The sequence below is a fragment of the Chlorocebus sabaeus genome, chromosome 9 (assembly GCF_047675955.1).
Source record: "Chlorocebus sabaeus isolate Y175 chromosome 9, mChlSab1.0.hap1, whole genome shotgun sequence".
Taxonomy (NCBI): domain Eukaryota; kingdom Metazoa; phylum Chordata; class Mammalia; order Primates; family Cercopithecidae; genus Chlorocebus; species Chlorocebus sabaeus.
The window spans coordinates 57,866,168-57,892,232 of record NC_132912.1 but is presented as its reverse complement, the minus strand read 5'-3'; the positions used below and the strand labels follow the sequence as shown (position 1 = coordinate 57,892,232).

At 38.5% G+C, this 26,065-nt stretch overlaps 1 protein-coding gene across 16 annotated transcripts in view; it reads left to right on the top strand.

Moving 5' to 3' along the window:
- Window positions 1-26,065, top strand: part of NRG3 (neuregulin 3) — a 1,130,076-nt gene that overhangs the window by 1,077,198 nt on the left and 26,813 nt on the right. For all 16 annotated transcript variants that reach the window (XM_038010331.2, XM_007962758.3, XM_038010332.2 and 13 more), the window contains 2 exons: window positions 16,524-16,626; window positions 24,062-24,188. In XM_038010331.2, the coding sequence (XP_037866259.2) occupies window positions 16,524-16,626; window positions 24,062-24,188 (230 nt within the window). The remainder of the gene's footprint in view (window positions 1-16,523; window positions 16,627-24,061; window positions 24,189-26,065) is intronic.

Genomic DNA, 26,065 nt, shown 5'->3' with positions numbered 1-26,065 from the left:
AAACCTCTGCCTCCCGGGTTCAAGCGATTCTCCTGTCTCAGCTTCCTGAGTAGCTGGGACTACGGGCATGGCTAATTTTTTTTGTATTTGTAATAGAAACAATGATGAATGAGCCATAGTTACCTTCTTACCTCTTTCTTTTCTTTCTTTCTTTCTTTTCTTTCATTCATTTTCTTTCTTTCCTTCTTTCATTTTCTTTCTTTCCTCTTTCTTTTTCTTTCTTTCTCTCTGTCTCTCTTTCTCTCTTTCTCTCTTTGTCTCTTTCTTTCTTTCTTTCTTTCTTTCTTTCTTTCTTTCTTTCTCTTTCTTTCTTTCTTTCTTTTCTTTCTTTCTTTTTCTTTCTCTCTCTGTCTCTCCCTTTCTTTCTTTTTCTCTCTTTCTTTCTTCCTTTCCTTATTTCTTTCTTTTCTTTCTTTCTTACCTTTCTTACCTTCTTACCTTTCAATTCAACATGATTGAATATTATAACATAATACTGAGCAAAAAAAAAATCTAGACATATAAAGAACATATGGTATGATTCTATTTGCATAAAGTTCAAAAATAGACACAACTAGCTTTTGGTATTAGATGTCAGTTTAGTGATTACATTGGTAGAGAAGGTGGCTAGTAATTAAGAAGCGGTATATACAGGGATACTGAACATATTCCATTTCTTGGTCTGAGCGTTGGGTACCTATGTGTGTTCATTTTGTAAAATTTTCTCACAGTGTAAATTTATGAATTATGCATTTTGTTATGTATAACCCTTTAAAGTTTATTGTAAAGGGCAGGAATTTGAATTTTGAAAAAATAGAAGACTGTGATGCTTCACAACCTGGACAGTAATGAAAGGATATTCTTAGATGAAGTAAGAGACGTGGTTCAGCAAGACCATGTGCAAAAAAAAAAAAAAAAAAAAAAAAAAAAGCCAGATTCCTGGGGAACTAGAAACCACGAGCATGGGTGAAACTGAAGACATTGTTAAGTAAAACAAGCCAGGCAAAGCAAGACAAATACCACATGATATGTGGAATCTAAAAAAAGCTGATCTCATGGAAATAGAGAATAGAATGATGGTTACCAGAGACCAGAGGGTTTAGGAGGAAGATGGGTGGGGGAGATGTTGGTCAAATAATACATATTTGCAGCTGGACAGAAGGAATAAGTTCAAGAGACCTATTGTGCAGCAGGGTGGCTATAGTCAATGATCATATTTTGTATTGTTGAAAAATGCCCATAGAGTGTATATTCAGTCTTCTCCCCACAAAAATGATAACCATGTGAGGTAATGCATTTGTTAATTAGCTTGATTTAACCATTCCACAATGTATATATACATCAAAACATTGTACACAATACACACATTATAAATTCATATGTCAATTTAAAAATAAGCAAATATATTTGAAAAAAGTTAAAAAGGCACTATGAGCAAGTAGAGGAAGACAACTGTTAAACATAGAGGACAAAGCAGGCAGTGGAGGGGCAGGGATAACAAAATCTCCAAGAAAAGAGGTGAGCCATGCTATTGTATTTCCATCCATTGTTTACATAGAGCCTTAAAATAAATCCTTCAAAAATTAAATTAAAATGAATTAAGTTGAATATTATCAGCACTGATATTTATAAAAGAGATTACATATTTATTATTGCTATGACTATCATTATTATAATTCATGGAGCATCAGTATGACTCTACACTTGAAACTAATGAGTTTGACTACAACACTGTTTTAATTCTTAATTTTTCTTATGCACTTAAGGACTTGGAAACTGTTTTCAAATAATTTACATGTTACCTCTCAAATTCAGTTTTCACAATGGGTTCTATGATATATTAAAATAATGGTAATAATATAGTAGAAACCAATTATATTTTATTAGCACTGGAAGTGAGCCAGACACTGTGCTCAGTAAATGCATAGTACAAAGCATCTCATTTAATCTTCCAATGACCCAGTAAGACAGGTATTATGATCATCACCACATTTCACATCAAAAACTGCGTCATAGACAGGTTAAATAAAATTGCCGAAAGTCAGGTAAATAGAGCGAGACCCTGGGAACAGATCTGTGCTTTCTGACTGTCAATCTGCACTGTTCAACGTGGTAGCCACAAACATGTGACAGTCATTAAAAGAAAAACTACAGACAAGTTAAATTTAATAGACTTTAACTGAGCAATTTGTGAAGTGGGTAGCCCTCTGAACCAAATTACATTCAGAGTGACTCTGGCACTGCTGGAAGGTGGGAGAGAATTTATGGAAACAGGGAATTTATGGGAAAAGGGAAAGTGGCCCACAGAAAACACAAGTGAGGCACAGAAACAGCTGGTTATAGCCCTCGGCATTCACTGAACACAGTTAACTGACTGTGATTAGCTGAAACTCGGTGATTGGTACAGGAGTAGGTTACAGTCTATTTGGGCACGTTGTTAGGTTAAAATTCACTATGTACAGAGAAACCATTAGACCAAACTTAGAATCTGTAAGGAGGCAGTTTTAGGGTAAAATTAACACAGTTGAACACTTGAAACATGGCTAGTCTGAAATGAGCTGTAAGTCTCATATACCGCAAGTCTCATATAAAAAGCCCCACTGGATGTCAAAGATTTAGGACCAAAACAATAGAAAAGATTTCATTAATATTTTATAGCTATTCTGTATTGAAGTGATACTATTTTATATATGTTGGGTCAAATAACATAATTAAAGTGAATTTCTCCGTTGATTTATTGATTGGGTTGCTTCTACCGTGCCTACTAGGAAGCTTTGGAAGCTTAAATTATACATGTGGCTTGCATTATATTTCTGTTGGATCATGCTGGTCCAAACCCTCTACTAGACCAGAGGTTTTCAACTTCAGCTGCCTTAGGTAGATTTGAACGTACACAGATCCAGCCTCCTAGTGCTGGAAATTCAGATCTGCTCTGGGCTGGAGTTCAGTTGTTGGAGTATTCAAGAAGCTCCAGAGGTGTTTCTAATGTGTAGCCAAGGGAGAGAACTCCTACCTCGAGTCCAGATGCCTGCTCTATGCTGTCTGATATCCACCTGACTCAAGACAGCTCCTGATGGGGTAGTTACAGCTTAAGCCTGGGAAGTCAAATAGCCACAGGGCTCTTAGCCTGCACACCTATGCAAAGAGCTGACTTTGCTGATGATGTTTGTAGGTTTTCCAGGATCACTGCTAATACCTGACTGTGGTAAAGGAGTTAGATTCCTTTGGCTTACACCTCATCTGTCTGAGAGAAGTGAAGCCCCATTACACCAATATGGAGAAGGTTGTGTGTTACCTTGGTCCTGAATGTTCTGTGAGGCAAGGTTTAAAGGTCTTTAGTACGTTAGAATGCCTACTCCATCTACATAGGTCACAGCTAGAAGATTCCTTTAAACCACTAGGTCAGATTCTCCCTGTTGTCAAGAAAATGAAATTTTATTGTTCCAAGTCACACGTCTTGCTCCTAGAATGTGACTTTGCCAATGAACAGTGAATCCTAAGCGATAAAACCTAGAATTGAGGGTAAGGAGTGGGGGACAGTTATTATAGGTTCAGGAAAAATGGAGTTATCAGATCTTTTAAAAGTGAACTCACACACCACAGACTGGGCTTACCTTAGCATTGAGAACTCACCGGTAGATATAATTTGATGCAGGTTGCTTTTTACTTATAATTTATTTGTGGAAGAAATAGCACTTGGAAAGCCAGTGCATGTTAGACATATTAATGAGAAGACCCAGGGCTTTTCATTTGCTTTTCAAAATATGTCTTATAACATTCACTTATCTCTAGTCAGCCAGAGCTGCACTGTTTGTGAAAGGAGGGAAGGAGATAAGCGGTTATTACAGGAAAGGTTTATATTTGGTGGGGGTACAGGGGAAGGAAGGAAAATGACAGGCTGAGAATACAGGTGTTTATGAATTTAAACTGTTATTTCCCTTTAGATATCAACTTTAACAGATAATGCACATCTAAAAGCATTTTGCCTAGAAATAAGATAGAGTATCAACATTATTATAAAGTAATTATTTTAGTTTTTCCTTTTTTTTTTTTTTGAGATGGAGCCTCCCTCTGTTGCCCAGGCTGGAGTGCAGTGGTGCAATCTCCGCTCAATGCAAGCTGCGCCTCCCAGGTTCACACCATTCTCCTGCCTCAGCTTCCCGAGTAGCTGGGACTACAGGTGCCCGCCACCACACCCGGCTACTTTTTTGTATTTTTACTAGACGGGGTTTCACTGTGTTAGCCAGGATGGTCTTGATCTCATGACCTCGTGATCCACCCGCCTAGGTCTCCCAAAGTGCTGGCGTGAGCCACTACACCCGGCCTTTCAATTTTTTTTAAGTGTACTCTTCCATAGTTGACTGCAAAGAGCAAGAAAATGAATCCCAGGAGTAAATGTAACTTTCAGCCCCCTCCCCCACCTCAAGAAATTGCTGCCTTTTTATTGCCCCACCAAGCAGAAGACCACTGGTAAATGTCCTTGGACATCCAGCTCAGAAGCTAATGAGTTTACCAAAGGCTTTTTTGTAGTAACCCCCTAGTGCACAACCAGCATTAGCCACATACAAAAACCCAGAAATAAAGATCATATCCTTGTCCTTGAGGGACTTTTGAGAAATGGATATGTGCATTTTTGGTACAAGACCATGAAGTTATGAAAAAGGTGTAAAAGAGATGCAGAAGGGAAGCTTGAGAAGAATTTTCAGACTTCATAGTATTTATTCTGAGTTTTTAGGAATCAGTGGGCAGATTAACTTGCTAGGGCTGCTGTAACAAAGCACTGCAAACTGGTGGCTCACACGATTCTTTTGTTTTCCAATTCTGATCAAGGTATTAGCAGAGTCAGTTCCTTCTGAGGGCTGTGAAGGGATAACTCTTTCTTGCCTCTTTCCTAGCTTCTGGTAATTGGCTGTCACTCTGATGTTCCTAAGCTCGTAGAAGCACTGCCCTCATCTCTGAGAACATCTTTACACGATATTCTCCCTATGTGTGTATGTGTCTGTCTCTGTGTCCAAATTTCGCCTTTTACTAAGGGCACGGTAATATTGGATTAGAATCCATTTTCATGACCTCATCTTAACTTGATCCTCTACAAAGACCCTTTCTTAGCCCATATGGGCTGCATAGCAAAGTATCCTACACTGCATAGCTTATAAACAACAGGCATTTATTTGTCAGTTCTGGAGGCTGGGAAGACCAAGGTCAAGATGCCAGTAAATCGGGTGTTTGGTGAAAGCTCAGTCTCTGCTCCATAGATGATTCCTTCTTGTTGTACCCTCACATGGTAGAAGGGGCAGGGAGCTTACTTGAATTTATTTTATAAGAGCACTAATCCTATTCATGAGTGTGGATCCCTCATGACTTACCCGAAAATATGTGGGGCTTCCGAAAAGCCCCACCTCTTAATATGATTCCACAGGGCATTAGGTACTAACATATGCATTTTGGGGGCACACTAATATTCAGACCATAGCAGACTTTATAGTCGAATAAGATCATATGCATATAACTACTGGGATCATTGCTTCAACATCTTTTGGAAGACAAAATCCAATCCGTAACAGTGGGAGTTTCAAGTAGAAAAAGGGAAGGTGCTTCTAGCCTGAATAACACAGTGTAAAAGACATGGAGCATTTTAGTACTTCCTGGTCATCTCAGCTTCTCTGCACATGGATGGTGGGACTAGAAGCACCCCCATCCCCAAGCAGCTTTCTCATGTTTGCTTGTAGCAAGGCTGAGGGAGCTGGTTCTGTCTTCCTGATATTCGTATTATATGCCCCACCCTGCCAGTGTATGTTTGATCTCATTGGTCTCATGGTAAGGATTCCTTTTATTTGCCTTCAGATTCTCTTTTAACTAAATGAAATACTTATTCAAGGCATTTATAAGGCCATTGAACTCTTTGTTCATTTTTATCTGCAAGTTAAAAAGGGCATATCCTGATTTCAAAACATTCCAAATATTCTTCTCCTTTTCATTCTCTTTCCTGATCAAGGTTCATTTGCAATTGCTAATAAGCTCCTAATATTTTAATCTATCCCAAGCATTTGTTGATTTTTAAAAATAAAATTCAGGAGACCTGCTTTATCTAACAATAATTAATACTGGATTAAATCCACTTAAACTTAATCCAGTTAAAATGAGGACAAAAAAGTCAGAGTGCAACCATTCAGGGAGAGACTGACCTACACAGATGATGAGGTTGGTTGAATGGATAGAAATAAATACTAGAATTAGGCAGGGAGGAATGCTGGAGTGAAGACCCATTTCATAAATAGTGGGTTCATTATTGAATATTGTTGTATTATGATGACTTTTTCTTCTCTATGTAGACTCTTACCTTCAGGGCCTCAGATGGTGAACAATTGGATAGAAGGGAGCCTCTGAGGTACCATTTGGTTGACTTTTAGAATGACTATAAGAGTAATCATGCTTCATTTTGATACCTAGTGGCAACACATAGGATCTGATTTGCATATCTTAAGTATGCGGTTTTCCAGGTAAAATTTTTGCTCATATATATGACGTACAGGTTTGTGTCTGTGTGTTTGTGTGTGCTTAAACCTCACACTACTTGAAGATCAGCACATTTATGGACATCATAGTTGAGCTCAGTGTCTTTTAGGAAACCCTAAAAATGGTAGTACAAAGGAAATGTTCTCAAAAAGCACTAGAATCCTAGGTCCTTATACCTGGAGGAGATATGGAGGTGCCATTTAGAACATTTCCTGTTCCCTTACACATGTAGCGGATCATGCTGTATTGTGGTCACCCACGCTTCTGTCCTCAATACAGAGATCTCTCAGGGGAAATAGTGTGACAGGGACTATGGCTGTGATTTTCTTTCACTAGCATTCTTTTTTCTACGTAGTACAGCTTAACAAGTTTCTATGGAGAGACTTTGAGAATTTTATACTGTTGCAGTTTCCAAAAGAATTTCCATAAGGCTGTGTTACACATCTGGGTCTGAACTGTGGCTGCCCAGTTAAGCAGACATCATGTTAACCAATGAGTATTCCAAGGATTCTGTGTCTCCAAGGACAAAGAGCACAATTTATTTTCTTAAAGGGAGAAGTGACAGAGAGTATGAAACTAGAGAAGGTAACATTATGGTGAAATTTCAGAACCCAGCATTAGATCAGTGGAGAGAATCTTTTTGGCAGGCAGCCTGGCCTGAGCCTTGCCCTTGCCCTGGACTCACCTCACTCCGGGAGCAGCATGCATGGTTGTTGCCTGCGTCTGTTTCACCACCAGCTGTAACTGCTCTTATCCTCTCTTATCCATTGTCTTTACCAAGAAAATGGGGGAAATACTACACACTTCCTATTTGTTTATCTGTGAGGGGGAGTATGAAAGACAGAGCCCATTCCCCAAAAAGGTCTGCTTGTATTACATCCTTCAAAATTTCTGGGCAGGAAATTCAAAACCACAAGTTGAAAAATACAGTTACCAAGAGTGAAAGTACAAGTTAAAAAAATAAGTTTTAAAAAAAGACATAAAACTAAATTATCTAAATGCCAGTTTCTGGACACAGACTTCTCCAGAGTTAGCAAGTCACTGACTGCCTGTGGCTAAGGCTAGTTCTGCATACGGGAGTAGAGTATTTTAAAGGTTCTTTTTGACCTAAATGCTGCTTCAGGAGAAAAAGGAAAAAGGAAAGAAACTGGCATTTTGTGCATCAATTATATGCCATGTATTATTCTAGGCACTTTGTTCGTGCTTATCTGTTTAATCCCTAAATACGCAGCTATGCAATATTTTTCTATTTTATTGCTAAGGACAATGAGTAAGAGAAGAACAGTTGCAGCTGATGGTAAAATGTAGTCATGCACAACCACTGACCACACTGCTCCCTGAGTGGAGTGGGCTCAGAGGAAGGGGAGGTATCAGCCAGGCCACCCTAGTAGCATGGCTCAATCCAAGTTCAAAGGCCTCAGAACCAGGGAAGCCAATGATGTGATTCTGTCTGAGACCAAAGGCTTGAGAATCTAGGGTCACTGATTTAAGTTATAGGGTCCAAAGGCCAGGGAACCTGGAATTTTTTGTCCAAGGACAGGAAAGGAGGAGTATATCTCAGGTTCAACAAAGAGAAAAACATATTTGCATTTTCTCTCAGTTTATTCTCTTCAGGATCCCAGAAGATGGGATGGTGCCTGCCCATAATAAAGTCAGATTTTCCCCATGTAGTCCACTTATATGCACATGCTAAATGTCCTTTGAAAACACCCACACAGATATACCCCAAAATAATGCTTTATTCGGTCTCTAGGTATTCCATATTCCAGTCAAGTTGACACCTAAAATTAGCCATCACACAGAAGGAATACATTTAAAATATAGAAGGACGAAAAACTATAATTTATTTGAATTACTTACAATGTGCTATATGCTTAAGAAAAGTTATTTGATATCATTCTCATTATAAACATAAGTGATATCATTGCCTTTATTTAGCTGAGAAAATTGAAGTTTATAAAGGTAAAGTAACATACTTGCAGTCACTCATTTTAAAAGTGACGAAAATTAAAGTCAAATCCAAAATTACCAGACTCTCAGCCCTTTGATTTATGCTGGTTCTTGCATAATACCCTATGAATCAAATGCACTGATAATATACCATCATTGTAGCTACACCTGGGTCTATAAATTCACTTGTAGTCTTTGAGTTTTAATTTCACTCTTGATTTAAACTCAGAATTGCTTTTTTATTTTTGCATGTCCGCAGGCTACATTCGACTAGCTTCAAGTAAAAAACAAAACAAAACAAAACACATACTGCATACAAGTTATGTGGAAATCATTCATTTTTGTAGGTACAGTCTTATATTTTTGTTTGTTTCATTGGATATTAGTCTCCATAATTTTCATAATTCATTTTATTTGCAGAAGCAGGGTAGATAGATTATTATATGCAAGTCATGCTTATTCCATTTCAGTCATGAACTGACAATTAAGTAAAATGGAATTCTTTAGAGTTGGCATAACTATTTATTTGCTTCCAAGTTCAATTGGAAAATTTAATGAAGTTGCAAATGTGGGGGTGGAAAGGATGACATTTTTTAAGATGATGGTATGCCTAAACAGGTCTTAACAATACATTTTTTATCCCTTTCATTTGAATCTTTCCACCTTTAAAATGTCAGCCCAAGCCTGCAGGGGCACATGATTTCCCCTCTCGACTTACCAAGAAATGTAGATAATGTGATTTTTTTACGTTTACTTTCTGTTTTCTATTATGCCAGCCCAAATAAATGCATTAAAAACAAAAATAAACCCTAATAAGAGATAAAATGTTTGAAAACATTGGTTCCCAACATAATTCCACAGGAAAAAGTACTAGAAAACATGCAATCATATCTTAAGAGAGGATATAGTGCATGGTCTCAGAAAATGGAAGAAATAAAGGAAAATAGGTCCTATAATGTGGGCTCTGTACATGTAGGTTTTGATACAGATTTGTTTCATCAGGGTTCCATTTGCTTATTAATGATAAAGTACTGCAAGTAACTTTACTGGTAGAGAAACAACACAAGTCCCCATGGACTAATTTCAGCTGGCCCTGGAAGCTTCTGCAGCATTTTGGGAGCACCCCAGAAAGTCACAGTATGAAGAATTTTGTGTACATGAACCACCCCTCAGCTTGCTTTTCTGTCTTTGAATTGCCAATAGCACCAAGTGAAGCTAGTCTAGAATATAAAACCAGGCATCATACCAGTGTCAGCATAGAGTATGTTGGTTGGAACAGCACACAAATCCAACACAGAGATAAACAATCAGAATACCTACGTATCAGTTGATCATGCTGCTCATGCTCTGAGGTCAGGGGACAAGTGCTTTCACCATTTTCCTTATGGCACTCTGTGCTGTGAAAAGGACTTTGTGAGTGCAGAATCACAGTGAAGAGGCCAAGGTTGGATGAAAAAGCCCCTGTTTTAGCCTATAACAGAATACCACAAAAGGGGTAATTTATTTTTAAAAAGAAATTTATTTGGTTCATGTTTCTAGAGGCTGGGAAGTCCAAAAGCATAGCACCAGCATCTGGTGAAGGCAGTTCTATGGCAGAAGGGGGAAGGCAAGTGAGCTCAGGAGACAGAGAGGAAATTGAGCTGAATTCATCCTCTTATCAGGAGCCCACTCTTGTGATAACTAACCCACTCCTGTGATAACTCGTCTACTCTCATGATAACAGCATTAATCCCTTCCTGAGTGGAGTCCTCATTGCCTAATGACCTCACAAAGGCCTCACTTCTTGGTACTGTTACAATGACTATTAACTTTCCAACACAGGAACTTTGAGGAATATATTCAAATCATAGCAGCTCCAAATGGAGAAGCTGAGTGTAGAGTTTAGCAGTGGGTGGGGTCAGGAGCAGATGGTCAACTCAGGAAAGGAGGATGTGTTTAAGCCTAGGAGGACTTGATATGAACACGGACAGATTCTAAGCCTTAAGAACACTCTGGGGTGAGAACTGATGTAACATGAACAATTCTATAAAGACAGAAATATGCATTTGTTAATTCAAGTAACAAGTCTGAGGTGTCAGTGATGTGAGAAGTGCTGCACTAGGTGCTGAGGAGACAGTGATGAGCCAAATGAATAAATTAATGAAGAATATGGTCCCCTGAACCAGTGGAGCTTACAGTGCAAGCCTTTTTGAACTAGCGACATTTAATTTGAGATTAAAAAAAGCAAGAGTGGGCATTTAAAAAACAAACAGAAGTCCTGGGGCATTGGCTCACACCTGTAATCCCAGCACTTTGGGAGGCCAAGGCAGATCACAAGGTCAGGAGATCGAGACCAGCCTGGCCAAGGTAGTGAGACCCCGTCTCTACTAAAAATACAAAAATTAGCTGGGCATGGTGGTATGCACCTAGAATCCCAGCTACTCGGGAGGCTGAGGCAGGAAAATCACTTGAACCCAAGGCGGAGATGTTGCAGTGAGCCGAGACCATACCACTACACTCCAGCCTGGTGACAGAGCAGGACTTTGTCTCAAAAACAAACAAACAGCCCAGCGCGGTGGCTCAAGCCTGTAATCCCAGCACTTTGGGAGGCCGAGACAGGTGGATCACGAGGTCAGGAGATCGAGACCATCCTGGCTAACACGGTGAAACCCCGTCTCTACTAAAAAAATACAAAAAACTAGCTGGGCATGGTGGCGGCCCCTGTAGTCCCAGCTACTCGGGAGGCTAAGGCAGGAGAATGGCGTAAACCCGGGAGGCGGAGCTTGCAGTGAGCTGAGATCCGGCCACTGCACTCCAGCCTGGGCGGCAGAGCGAGACTCCATCTCAAAAAAAAATAATAATAATAAAAATAAAAAAATGAACAAACAAACAAAAAAACAAAACAAAAAAAAAGCCAGCGGAAGAATAAAGCAAACAGCATGTTTCAAGACTCTGAGGACTGAAATGGTAGACATAACAGAAAAAAAGGACAGTGGTTGATATGGGTGAGCAGTATCTATCAGGCAGGTCTTTCAGACCATACGAAGAGTTTTAGGTATTAGAAGTCAAATAGGAACCCAATAACACACTAAAAATAGAAGACACACACATATTCACTCATATACATGTGTATATATGATTTAATTTGTATATTAAAAGGTTTATATAGCCTGCTACATGGAGAATGGTTTATGGGAGTATAATCATAAAAGAAGACTGAAAGATAAAAAGCTATGTATTATTTTATATTCTGCATATTCTACATATTCTTTGTATATTCTTTTATACCCTAGGATTAATATTTTTGCAGCTGTAGTTGACATAAGATAAACCACCTGTTTATAATGTATCACTAGATACATTTTTGACATAAGTATTCACCAGTGAAACAACTACTGTAATTGAGACAAGTAACATGTCTATAACACCCAAAAATTTCCCCACATTAATTTGTAATCTCCCCTATCAATCCCTACTCCTGACCCCAGGTATCTACATACATGTTTTATGTTATTATAGTTTCCATTGTCTAGAATTTTGAATAAGTGAAATTATACAACATGTACCCTGTTTGTTGTCTGATTTATTGCATTCAGCATATTTATTCTGATATTCTCCCATATTGTAGTTTATATCAATAGTTCATTTCTTTTTACTGCTGAGTACTATTTCATTATATAGAAATATAAAAATTTGATTATCCATTTACCTATTGATGGATCCTTGGGTTATTTCCAGTTTGGGGGCTATTAAAAATAAAGTTTCTATGAACATTTGGGTACCTAATGAAATTGAACTCCCAATAGTTGTGGGTAATGGAATGGCTAGATCATAAGGTAGGTATATTTTTAACTTTCTGTGAAGCTATTATTGGAAATGGCTATATAATTTTACCTTTCCATCAGAAATACATGAGAGTTCTAGTTGCTCACATCCTTTTCACATTTGGTATGGTGAATCTTTAATTTCACCTATTCTAGTGGGGGTGCCATATATCTCATTATAATTTAAATTGCAATTTCATAATAATGAACAATGTTGGGTATCTTTTTAGGTACTTATTTGTCATCCAGATATCTTTGGGGAAGTGTCTGTTCAACCTCGTTTTGCTCATATTTAAATTGGTTTGTTTATCTTATTATTGAGAAGTCATTCTTACAAATTAAAGATACAAGTCCTTTATTGAATATATATTTTGCAATTTTTCTTTCTTTTTTTTTTTTTTTTTGAGACGGAGTCTCGCTCTGCCGCCCAGGCTGGAGTGCAGTGGCGGGATCTCGGCTCACTGCAAGCTCCGCCTCCCGGGTTCACGCCATTCTCCTGCCTCAGCCTCCTGAGTAGCTGGGACTACAGGCGCCCACCACCTCGCCCGGCTAGTTTTTTGTATTTTTAGTAGAGACGGGGTTTCACTGTGGTCTCGATCTCCTGACCTTGTGATCTGCCCGCCTCGGCCTCCCAAAGTGCTGGGATTACAGGCGTGAGCCACCGTGCCCGGCGCAATTTTTCAGACTGTATCTTGCCTTTTGATTTTCATAATGGTGTCTTTGAAGAGCAAATGTTAATGTTGATTGATAAAGTCCATTTTGATTTTGAAATATTTTTTAGTTTGTAGCTTTCATATTTTAGTTAAGAAATCTTTGCCAAATCCATGGCACTAAGATTTTTTCGTATGTTTTCTTCTAATTTTGTAGTTTAAAATTTACATTTACATCTATTATCCTTTTTGAGTGTATATATGTATAGAGTATGAGATTGGGATCCAGGTTCATTTTTGTGGATATGGCTATATATACTATTGATGCAATGTCATTTTTTGAAAATATTATTTCACCAATGAATTATGTTGGCATCTTTGTCAAAACCAATTGGCCACATAAGTGCCAAATATTATATTTCTGAACTGTTTTATCTGTTGCAATTATTTATTTGTCTGTAATTAGGCCAATACCATACTGCTTTGATTACTATAAGTTTTATAAGAAATCTTAGAATAAAGTCATGTGATTCCACAACTTTGTTCTCTTGACTACAGGAACATTGTTTTGGCTACTGTAGATCTTTTGTATTTCCATAAAACATTTAGAATTGGCTTGTCAATTTCTATGACAAGAACAACAAAAACAAAAATGTTTCCTGAGATCTTAATAGCATTGCAATCAATCTGTCTATCATCTTGGGGAGAATTGACATCTTAATAATATCAAGCCTTCTAATCCATAAACATGTTATATCTATTTATTTAGATCTTCTTTTAAGCTTTTCAATGTACAAGACTTGTGTGCCTTTTGTTAAATTGATCTCTATGTATTTTATATGCCTTGATGCTATTGTAAATGACATTTTTGTTTCAAATTTTCTTTGTTGCCATAAAATGATGTGCATTTATTTTTGTATCTCTCTCCTCTAACCTTGTATCCTGAAATTTTCCTAAGTTTATCTGATAGTTATACTAGCTCTTTTGTAGATTCCATCAGTTCTTCTGTATAAATTGTCATGTTTTTTGCAAACAAAGATGACTTTTCTTCTACTTCCCCAGCCGAATGATTTTTATTCCTATTTTTTCTTGTTACATTAACTAAACCTCTGGCACAGTGTTGACTGGAAGGTATGAGAGTGGATATTCTTGCTTTATTCCTGATCTTAGGGAAAAAACATTCAGTCTTTCACAGTTAGATATCGGTTTTTTTTTATAGCTACTCTTTATTAGGTTGAGGAAGTGCCTTCTATTTCTAGGTTTTGAGAGTTTTAATCAAGAATGAATATTAAGTTTTGCTACGTTTTTGCCTCTAATCTAGTTCTTAGATTATCTGCTTAGATGTAAAAATGGTGAATCATATTGATTAATTTTAAAATATTAAACCAACCTTGCATTTTTGTGTATAAACCTTACTTATGATGCACTATACTTTTTATATATGGTTATATTTTATTTCCTAAAATTTATTAAGACTTTTTGCATCTGTGGCAATGAGGGTAATTTATCTGTAATTTTTTGTTAGGTCTTTATCTTTTTTGAAATCATGATAATACTGGCATCATAAAATGAATTTGAATCTATTGTTTTTCTGTAATTTTCAGTGATGAGAAGCCTCTGATAGGAAAAAATGAACACCAAAGGAATTATTATTTTATTTAAAAAATAGTGCTTGCTATAATTGAATAATGTTCTAATTTTAGTATGCATGAGAAATACCTGAAAATTTTACTTAAATAGAGATCCTGACTGGGCATACTGGCTCACGCCTGTAATCCCAGCACTTTGGGAGGCCAAGGCAGGTGGATCAACTGAGGTCAGGACTTCGAGACCAGTCTGGCCAACATAGTGAAACCCATCTCTACTAAAAATACAAAAATTAGCCGAGCATGGCGGCACGTGCCTACAGTCCTAGCTACTTGGGAGGCTGAAGCAGGAGGATCACTTGAACCCAGGAGGAAGAGGTTGCAGTAAGCTGGGATCACGCCACTGCACTCCAGCCTGGATGACAGAGCAAGACTCTACATCCAAAAAAAAAAAAAAAAAAAATCCTGATTTAGAAAGAAGGAAACCATAATTGGTATTAACAAAGAAAAACATATCTCCCCAGGTGATTTTTATGTAGATGATTCATGTTCTGAGAACTCTTAGTCTGCTCAAAAGTTCTCAAAGTATGTTTCTCTGACCAATAGCATCAGAATCACCTGGGAACTTTTTAAAAATGCCAGTATTTTGTACTCACTCCAGATCTACTAAATCAGTAACTCTGGGGAAAGAAGTAGGTGCAGTCTGTTTTTTAATAGGCTCCACGGTGACTCCAATGCATTGTAATTTGAAAACTATTGTTCTATGTTAATGACCGAGAGAGAGAGAATGTATATGGAGGCAATTAATTTTGTATATTTTTAGAATATATATGTGTTAAAAAGTGGGAAATTTCCTCTAAATTGGCTTTTTCTTTCTTATGACCTGATAGAAGGTCTGAGAGTGAGAGAGGGAAAGGTGTGCCAGGTGTGTGAGTAGTGTGGAGATGATATAGATGATCATTAGGAAAACAGGAAGGCAGGCTGATGAGATTGCTAGAGACCATCAGATGACTACTTAAACTCTGTGATGCTGTTCTTTATTGGTGTCCACTTGCCCAGTGGTACAGTTTTCTCCCCCAGTTCTGAGCTGCCCATAGTAGAGGTATGGAGAAGGCAGTTTCTTGGATTTGTGTACATTTATTTTGCCAAATAGGTAGAAGGGAAGATGAAAGGGATAAAGTAAATAAGAGTATTAGCAAGAGAGTAAATGACTGTAGTCATGGACCATGGTCACTGTCCTGTGTCAATAGAAAGATGAAGACAAGAGGAGGATAATTAACAGAGAAACTACTGGGTTCTATGGATACAAAGTCTTGATGAGATGGAAGAATTGTTTAGGTAGATACAGGTTAGGAAAGGACCTAGGAGTATAAATGGTAGTGGCTACAGAGTGAAATGTTTGTTTTTGAATTATTGTCTTTTTTGTGATAAGCTACAAGGTATGACCTTGGTAATAGAGACTGAGTTCTGTGCCAAATCATGGTATTGAGAAGGACAGAGACTGCGTGAATAAAATACTTACATGCCTATTGATTTTTTCTTCATGAGTGATGTCAATCATAGTGATAGTAGCATGAATGGGAGGCTGACAGTCAAGGACTAAATCAGAATCAGAAAACACAGGGGCATCAGCACCACGGAAGGTAAATTGGAAGGCATCACTGGCCCAGGAAAGCTCAGAAGCACCTGAGTTTGTTTCTCTAGCTGATTAATTTGGGCCCTACCACCATTTCACAAACGTATGTCCCCAGTAAATCCTAAAGTCATAGAATGTCTGTGGATAATAAATTTGTAATCGCAATATATGAGTATGAGTTCTGATGTAGCTATGCAGATTAAAAAAAAATAGCACCCAGTTATCCTATAGAACTTTGCAAATAAATTGAATCATAATAATTTCCTCGTTTTATTCCCTGTTTATGACAGAAACAAAAAAGTTGGCTTTGACAGATTCCTACCAGCTCAGAAGTACATGGATGAAGATTGTTGCTGATGTGCCCTCCTAGCATCCATTCTAATTTTGTTTTTCAAATTCACAGAGAGTGAAGAAGTTTATCAAAGGCAGGTGCTGTCAATTTCATGTATCATCTTTGGAATTGTCATCGTGGGCATGTTCTGTGCAGCGTTCTACTTCAAAAGCAAGTAAGACCATTTCTCTCAAGTATTTAAAGTTTACTTTTCGAGAAAGCACTTTCTGTTACTTTAAGTTCTCGGTCTGTGCGCCACACAGAGGGAACCTGTGGAAATGGGTCTAGCAACAATCTGCAAGTGACTTAGGACCTTTTTGTAAATTGCGGTGAGTGTGTACAGGCATGTGCATGCGTGTATGTGATGTGTGTGTGCACACATGTGTGCGCGGTTTATCTTTGGTGCACATAATGATCATTCCTCTCAGTGATCACGAACATTCTATGTTCTTTGCACTGATTAACCACTTGCCGGTATTAAAGGCTTGGTGTCTGCCTGTCACTAAGGGCTAACTCTTCTGAAGAGAGGGGCCACTGCTTTGAACCTACACATTATCAACCATTATCTATCTATTTATGAAAAAAAACAATTCAATTTTTCATACAGATTTTAGGCAAATATGGAACATAAATACTAAAAAATATACTTCAGTTTACCAATTGATAAGCATATGTTGAATATGCCCTAAAGTTATCTTGCTGAGAAATTAGACCTTCTTCAGATGAAGGTGTTTATGTTTGACTAGAAATAGATATAGGCCAGGTGTGGTGGCTCAGCCTGTAATCCCAGCACGTTGAGAGGCCAAGGCAGGTGCATCACCTGAGGTCAGGAGTTCGAGACCAGCCTGACCAATATGGTGAAATCGCATCTCTATGAAAAATACAAAAATTAGTTGGCCGTGGTGGTGTGCGACTGTACTCCCAGCTTCTCGGGAGGCTGAGACGGGAGAATTGCCTGAACTTACGAGGCGGAATTTGCAGTGAGCCCAGATCACGCCGCTGCACTCCAGCCTGGGGGACAGAGGGAGACTCCATCTCAAAAGAAAAAAAAAAAAGAGAGTAGATATAAACATATCTCTCTGTGTGTGTGTGTGTGTGTGTGTGTGTGTGTATTTTTCCAAATGAACTCTGGTAGAGGTAGTTTATTTATTAAAAGGATATAATCTGCACTTAAAATAAGAAATGCAGATAAAAACATTAGCCTCATGGTTTTTTGAGCCTTAAGAATTTGGCAGATTTTATTCCTATAGCTTGTCTGAAATTCAAGCCAATATGTAATTGTTTTTCTGAGTGGACCTATAAGTTTTTATCCATTCGGTCTTCTAATACGGGATTAATTTCCAGGTATAGTTTGTGATACCTGTCTGCATGTTTTCTGTGTTGATTCTCAAAGAGAACTGATTATGATTTTTTAAAATAACATAAACTCAAGCATCAATTCAGAATTAGTAATCATTATTTTTCTCATAAACTATTTCAGAATGTTTTTAGATATTTAGAACCGTTGCCAAAATAGTACAGAGAGTTTCCGTATACTTAAACCAAAGTTCCTCTATTATTAATGCCTTACATTTGCATGGTAACTTTGTCAGAATTAATGGAACAATATTGATATTGTATTACTAACTAAAGTCTGTATTTTCGGATTTCCTTAGTATTTTACCTAAGGTCCTTTTGTTAATGACAGGGCGCCATCCTTACCATATGATATTAGCTGTTAATTCTCCTAGGCAACTCTTGGCTGTGACAGTTGTAACTATCAATTTCTGAGCACTTACTCTTTGCCAGGCACACTGTGCTTTTTATGTATTAGCTTCCAAACACCACAACAATCCAAACACCACCACAAACAAAAGTTGTGCATTATTACTGCATTTTTCAAATAATGCCAGAATCTATTTTAAAATATTTATTTTTCAAAGTCATAAAGAAGAAAATTACAGGTAGGTTCTTTAATCTTAGCAGTTCTAGGTTAAATCATATGCTCTAAACCTCTATGCCGTATTGTTTCACATAGTCCTTTTGCTAGATGGTAGAGCTGTGCAGAGTGGGTTAAGAGTTACCCTCTTTTGTACAGCCCATAGCACTTTATGTTCTGTAAGGTTGCCATCTGGCATAATGGTCAGGGTTGTACACTAGTGAATCAGACTTGGATTCAAATCTTCAAGCTGTCATTGTTATATTTGATTAGGCAAATTATATTATGTCTCTTAGCGTTGATTCCTTTTGTGGTAAAATATGAACAAATATAATATCTACCTTTTAGAATTTTGTTAAGGATTAAATGCAACCATGGTCTGGTGCAATGGCTCATGCCTGTAATCCCAGCACTTTGGGAAGATGAGGCGGGAGGATCACTTGAGGTCAGGAGTTTGAGACCAGCCTGGCCAACATGGTGAAATTCCATGTCTGCTAAAATACAAAAATTAGCCAGGCATGGTGGCGGGCACCTGTAATCCCAGCTACTCAGGGGACTGAGGCACGAGAATGACTTGAACCTGGGAGGTGGAGGTTTCAGTGAGCCACAATTGCACCACTGCACTCCAACCTGGGCAACAGAGTAAGATTCAGTATCAAAAAAAAAAAAAAAAAAAAAAAAAAAAAATGCAATCACAATGTAAAGGGCATAACAAAGTGTTTAAAAGAGTAACTAGCCAATGGAGCCTTGCTGTTGTTAACACCCATGGTTTTCCACACCAGGACTTGGAGGCTGGGTAGCTATAAAGTTAGCAGCCTCCCCTGGAGCACGAGAGTGGTAATCACACTCAGCAGGGCAGTAATTAGAAGGGTCTCCCTGCTAGAACTTTGTACAAAAAAGAAATTCCGTACTTAACACTAACCAAATTACAATGAAGAAGCAGTTAATCACTTATTAATCACAGTATAATGTGGAGTTGTACCACATTTAAATGAAAGACAGACCATGGTAATTATGAGAGCAAACAGCTGGATTACCAGGGGACTTCCATCTTTGGGGCTGTCAGTGTCTCACTCTGGGCTGCAAATGGGCTTGGAAATCAACATCTCCTCCTGGGGCTCAGTGAGGGGTCAAAGCGTTTAATGAAAACAGTGTTCAACATCAGATTCATTAGGGTAGGCTCAGAGGACTGCACCGAAGCTGGACAACCAAGCGGGGCATTGTTGTCTTTCTGTCTACCAGCCTGGGACACAGTTTTATTTAAAAAATGAATCAACTAATAACTAAAGGTAAAAATAATAAAGTGATACAACTGGAAGTATTTTCCAGCTGGAATTGGATGAGCTATATGTTCCTCATTAGAGACTTAGGGTACATTTCTTCTTCTAGTATCATTTTTAGGCTTGATCTCCCTTTAATTTTCTTTGCTTGAGAGAAATGCCACAATCTTACCAAGCACCTAATTTATATTGCTAAAAGCAATATCAATTTTCATAAAACCCTGGCACTCGTTGTGTGTGTGTGTGTGTGTGTGTGTATGTGTGTGAATTCGTGGATTTCTAATTCCTTTCCCAAAACCTTGGGGAGAACAGAATATCCAGATTCTACCTTGACCTTCCCTTACTTTCACTCATAAAGGAAAGTAGTTTATATGTATATACTTTTTTTACTGTAGCTTAGAAGCCCCAGTCTTCCAGGATTCTAAGGCCTCTCTATAGTTGATATTAAAATAAATTCACCTGAACCTCCATTTGATATACTGGGATGTACAGTTTCTGCCCAGAGGGAGTTGAGACTTACACCAAAGCTCTCTTGATCATTTATCTTCTACTTCAGATAATCACTTAGATCTTTCATTTATGATTCTTTTTCCATTCCCTTGTCACCTTTGGCATGGCATGACTTCATTAGAATGAATATTGCAGCAAATTGTATATCTGAGGAAAGATGGAAGGTAGGTGACATGATGAGGAATAAGTAAGAAACATCTTGAATTTAGAGAATTTTTTGATGGAGTTAACTGAACCCCTAGTAACTCTAAAAAACAGTGAAAGAAATTCTCTTCACTCCCAATAAGCTCATATATTCCTATACATAGTTAATGGAACTACTAATTGAGCCTTTCAGGTCTGGCCAATGTGGCTCACTCAACGACTATAAATTATTCAAAGTTTTCTCTTTACTTTCAACTTACGTAGTTAAGAATGATGGGGATGAGTATCAGAGTTCTTAGTAGAGCTTGGAAATACAAAACATGATTCAACTCTGAAACTACAATGAAATAGGAGTGGAGATGTTTCAGGAGGCAGAATCTGAGAGAGGTAATATCACAAATGGGAAAAAAGAGGAGGATAAAGAAGAAACTGGTGTTATCAGTAAAATGTAGACATGGTTACAACCTGCCCCTGACTATAGGTATCAAACCCCTGAAATAAGAGATTGCAGATCCCAAGAAAAGCCTCTTAACAGCAGACGCTCTGATGCAGTGCTCCGATCTTCTTCAGATATGGAGGATTTAGTCCCCAGGTTTACCAGCAAACACCCATGAAGAGTCACCTTTCTCAGTCTCATATTCCATTCTGGGATTGTTTATCTCCAATGATGCATCAATATGAGGCCCTGAAGACCTAGACGTTTTCCCCAATTTCAGGGGCAAGACCATGCCAGCTTCAGACCTCCCTGTAGGGTTTGCTGAGGTTTTCTCTGCGATTGCATCACATTCCAACTTCTCCCCAGCCCAATTCTGCTTCCATTTCTTCCCTTTGCTTACACAGGTGTTGATACCCAGAGCTCTCCCTAACAAAAGTCCTCTATGCTGTCTTTATCCCAGGGTCTGCCTTCCCAGGAGCCCAATCTGCAACAAGACAAATAATGCCTAACAATGGATTCATGGTGTCTACTATTCTGCAACTTACATCTTATTTCTTTCTAATGCATTGCACTAAAGAAACTTGAAACTCAATGGACTGTAAAGTTTCCACACTGACACTCTTGGGCTGGTAGTATTCCCATGTATAATGCATGCATCATGTCTTCCCCAGAGCAATGCCTCTCATGAGAGAGCTAATGGTATTGCAATCAGCTGCTGATTGTTTACTCTGTTCCCATTTGCTGGGGGAAAGAGGAAAGAGCAAAAAAGCGTGTGCTTGTGAGACAGGAGGGATGGTAGATTGGCAGAGGCAGGCTCAGAATGGAAGGACCCCTTATCTTGGAATATTACTGAGTCAGGACTTGAGTGAAAAAAGACTAAAGGTAGGCAAATTATAAAAGGATTTAGGAAACGCAGTCTGATGTTGGATATTGTATAAAGAAAATTCCTTTACAAGTTTGTACTTCCAGGGCTCTGAATTAGATTATTGAAAAAGTCATTAAGTGTTTCTGATTTAATCCCATGAGAGTAATGGAATCCTTGCTCTGCGACGTGCACTCTTACTTTTTCAGGATGATTTACCCAACTAGAACCTCCTGATTTCCACTTTTTTGTGTGTGAATGAATCCCTGATAAAATCTTGTGGCTGTAACATGCTCCTTAAAATGCCTATATGATAGATTTATTTTTAACAATAAGCCATAGATTAGCAGTTAGGAAGCAAATAGATTATTGCAACAGGATTAAAGCAACTAAGAGTGCTAGAGATAAAAGTCTCCCAAATAACTGGAAAGATAAAAAGAAATATCTTACAAAACAGAGCTACATCACATTGATATTATAAATTCAAAATGGGTAATGAAGCTCAAAGCCTCCAAAGCTTGTAGCAAGTGCTGGTGAATTGCTTGGGAAGACACAACTGGTGTAATCTTTTATCTTTGGGTCAGTGTTCTGATTCTTCTGCAGCTTCTGCCCACAAGACTGAGCTTGCTTGATGATATTGGGAAAGAGATGAACACTTTGTTTGTGCCCCCACATGTAGCCACCACAGTGTCCGTGGAAGATAGCTTTTATGAACTTAATTTAAAGAGGACGAAACAGAGGCTCAACAAGTTTAGGAAATTATTAAGGTAGCAAAACTAGTGGGTGGCAGAGTGGGATTCAAAATCCCAGTCCCTATGATACAAGAAGCCATGCTTTATAGGGTGCTACCTGACTGGAGAAGTTCATTGCCAAGACTGGCCATATACTCCACTGATGGCTGTATCTTTGTCAGAGACCTTGGAGGACAGGCAAAATCCAACGGCATGATTCTATTGGGAAAGTTGTCAGAATCAAAATGGAGTCATTTGTGTTAATAACCCTGAAAAATAGAGCCAGAGAAGGCCATGAAGGGAGCAGTCCAATGGGCAAATGCCTGATTACAAGAACATCACAAAAGACTCTGCAAAAACCACAGCTTTGCATGAAGACAATTGCAGCCTTAGACACACATGAAAATACTTCTGCAAGGACACCTGCGCAGCAACTGCCTGTCCACCCTTGGACTGGCACCATCCTTTCTATTGATCCTTGTAGCCAGGGATAATTATCTCAGATCACTTGTGTACCTCATGTTTCCTGTCTTCCTAGTAATAAAAGCTAGTTTCCTATATCGTGTGTATTCCCATTGCAACATTTATTTCCACATAGATATTTTCTTTTACAGAGTCTTCATGTTTGTTATTTAGGTCAACACTGCAAAGAGGTACACGTGTGTGTGTGTGTGTGTGTGTGTGTGTGTGTGTGTGTGTGTGGTGTGTTTAATGGGTACCAAGTCTATGCTGATAGATGATTTCTGTGAAGCTTCTGGGACAGAGCTGCTGCTAAGGCAGTGGTTTGTCCCATCCTTCTGGTATAGGCACTGAGTGACCCAGACAACAGTCATTCCACAGGTGCACACAGGAGCACTTTACTTGAAGTCGAGAACCCTAGAGCAGTTTCAGCCATTTCACTCAGAAACAGTGGGACCATGAACACATGGCTTGGCGGTTCTGAGTGGTTGTTGAAGAGTGTAAACTATGCAGGCAGGTTGGCTGGACTGAGATCCAATCTCTGCCGCTCACTGACTATGTGACTTCAAACAAATGGCTTAACTTCTCTGTGCTTCAGTTGTCATCTACTGAATGGGTATAGCATTATGGCCTCATCCCATAGAATTATCATGAAAAATATGTGAAATGATACATGTAAAGCACTTAAAACCACGTGTGACACATTACTGTATAACTACTAGATCTTTAAGAGTTAACTATTTTTAATATTTGGGCTCTTGGTAACAATAAATGAGCTATTTCTAAATTGTAAAAGAAAGAAAATATACACGTTATAGTATATAGTCAAGTCGTGCAATTAAGCTAAACATATTTGAATTGTACAAATATAAATGCAACTCTACAAATATGTCATATGTACCTGCTAAGCCCAAGTCTTAATTGTTTTCCTCTAGTCACTTTCCCATAGTATTTCCAGTTCTTTGCAGTTAAACTCAGGGTTAGAGACTCCTTGCATCTATGAGGGCCAGGGCAATGCACTAAATGTTTGTCTGCTTTTGGGGTGCCATTGAATGTGAATTCCTAGAGAATATGGATGATATCAGGCTATCGCTAAACTGGAAGCATTTCTTGGTGGGGTTGGAAATGAGAGAAGGGTTCTCTTTGTTAGCTGAGTTTATTTAACTTTAGCAAATAACAAATACAGACATTGGGAGTGAATGAAGCCCTGAAAGTAGGAGTTGAATAAATTCATGCAAATATTTGTACACATGTTTATTTATGCCCGCAGGAAACAAGCTAAACAAATCCAAGAGCAGCTGAAAGTGCCACAAAATGGTAAAAGCTACAGTCTCAAAGCATCCAGCACAATGGCAAAGTCAGAGAACTTGGTGAAGAGCCATGTCCAGCTACAAAATGTAAGTGACATGTCTACACACCTCCTCCTGCAGCCTACCTCAGTGCTTCCAGTCCAGAGATGTTGGGAGCCTGGGATCAGATTTGTATATATTTTTCAGAGCTTTATAGGATTTTGCTTAAATCGTCTTACAATTCTGGGCTGGGAGGTATGCACACATGCATGTATGTATGCATCGAATAAAAGACAAGTTAAATTTCAGCTCTTGATTACAATCTGTAATACAAACTAATCTCTGGTAAAAATAAGAGCTTCAGTTGTTTGTCCCGTGAACACTTGTCGAATCCTTAGTTTGTGCCAGAAGTTGTATGTGACACCAAGGATACAATGTCGCTTGCCATAAGGGAAGTTCTGTGTAGGAAGAAACACAGAAAACCCCAGAATCAGAAGAAGTGAGGTGTGAGATAGTTCTTGCAGCAGAGGTTGGACAAGAGGAAGCCAGTGGGAGGTGGATGGGGGTAGACTTAGGGGCTGCCTCACAACAGAGTCAGGCTCGGACTTGGTTTGGAAGGACATGAAAAGTTTTATAGAGAGTCAAAGGGCTAAGAGCTAGACACCAGAACATACAGGAAGAATAAAGCCATAGAATCCCAAAAATGCATGTTATGTTCAGAGAACTCTGAGTTAAGGGTGTGAGAAGAATCAAAGATGAGAAGTAGAATTTCAGAATCAATCCTTCTAATTCCAGGCCTTACAGAGATACCAGAACTTGAAGTTAAATGCAAACTCTTTGCCTCTTACACTTTTTGTAAGGCAGTTTTAATCATTACTGAGCTATATTGTGAAACACTAAATTAAAGACAAGAGAATACTGTGTAATACATAGAGATATATTCTTCTTAGGGTAGCAATTCTTTGACCCCACACAGCATCGCACTTTCAGAATCTGAGGCATAAAACAAAAGAACAAAGGGCACTGCATAAACCTAGCATTTGAGTATAATAGGCAATCATCCCGGACACATTCACACCCCTCCAAATGCTTAAATCACTGAAAATTTATACATCACTGGTGATTCTAAGAAATCATTACCCAAAAAGTCACTATTATGATATCCATAACAGATGTACTCAAATGGTTTAACGCGGAATTCATAAATCAGAATCTCTTCCCAGCCAAGTTTTGTTAAACTTTTATTCATGGCAATGTGCAGGAATTGCTCACTTCAGAAACATAGCGAATGGTTTTGCTATTGATTTCTAATGGATATAATCCCACCACTGTAAAACAACCACAGTGATGGAGGGTTTCATTCCTTAGCAACTGGTTATCTCGAAGATAAACAAAGCCAGACACAAGTTAAAGTGATGAGGATAGATTCTAATCAGCAATATATTAGTGGAATAGTGGAATAGTTGAACTGAACTTCAATTTGCACAGAAGTGGCTGGGCATTTTTTTTTTTTTTCTTTTTTGAGACGGAGTCTCACTCTGTCGCCCAGGCTGGAGTGCAGTGGCGCGATCTCGGCTCACTGCAAGCTCCGCCTCCCGGGTTTGCGCCATTCTCCTGCCTCAGCCTCCCGAGTAGCTGAGACTACAGGCGCCCACCACCATGCCTGGCTAATTTTTTTTGTATTTTTAGTAAAGACGGGGTTTCACCGAGTTAGCCAGGATGGTCTCGATCTGCTGACCTTGTGATCCACCCGCCTCGGCCTCCCAAAGTGCTGGGATTACAGGCGTGAGCCACTGCGCCCGGCCTTTTTTTTTTTTTTTTTTTTTTTTTTTTTTGAGAAATAAAGAAGTGAAATTATATTTGTTTATAGATGACATGATCTTCTGTGTAGAAAATCCAAAGAGTCAACCAAAATACTGCTGGAATTAATAAACACATTCAGTGGATTTGCAGAATACAATATCAGCACCAAAAATTAGTTGAAT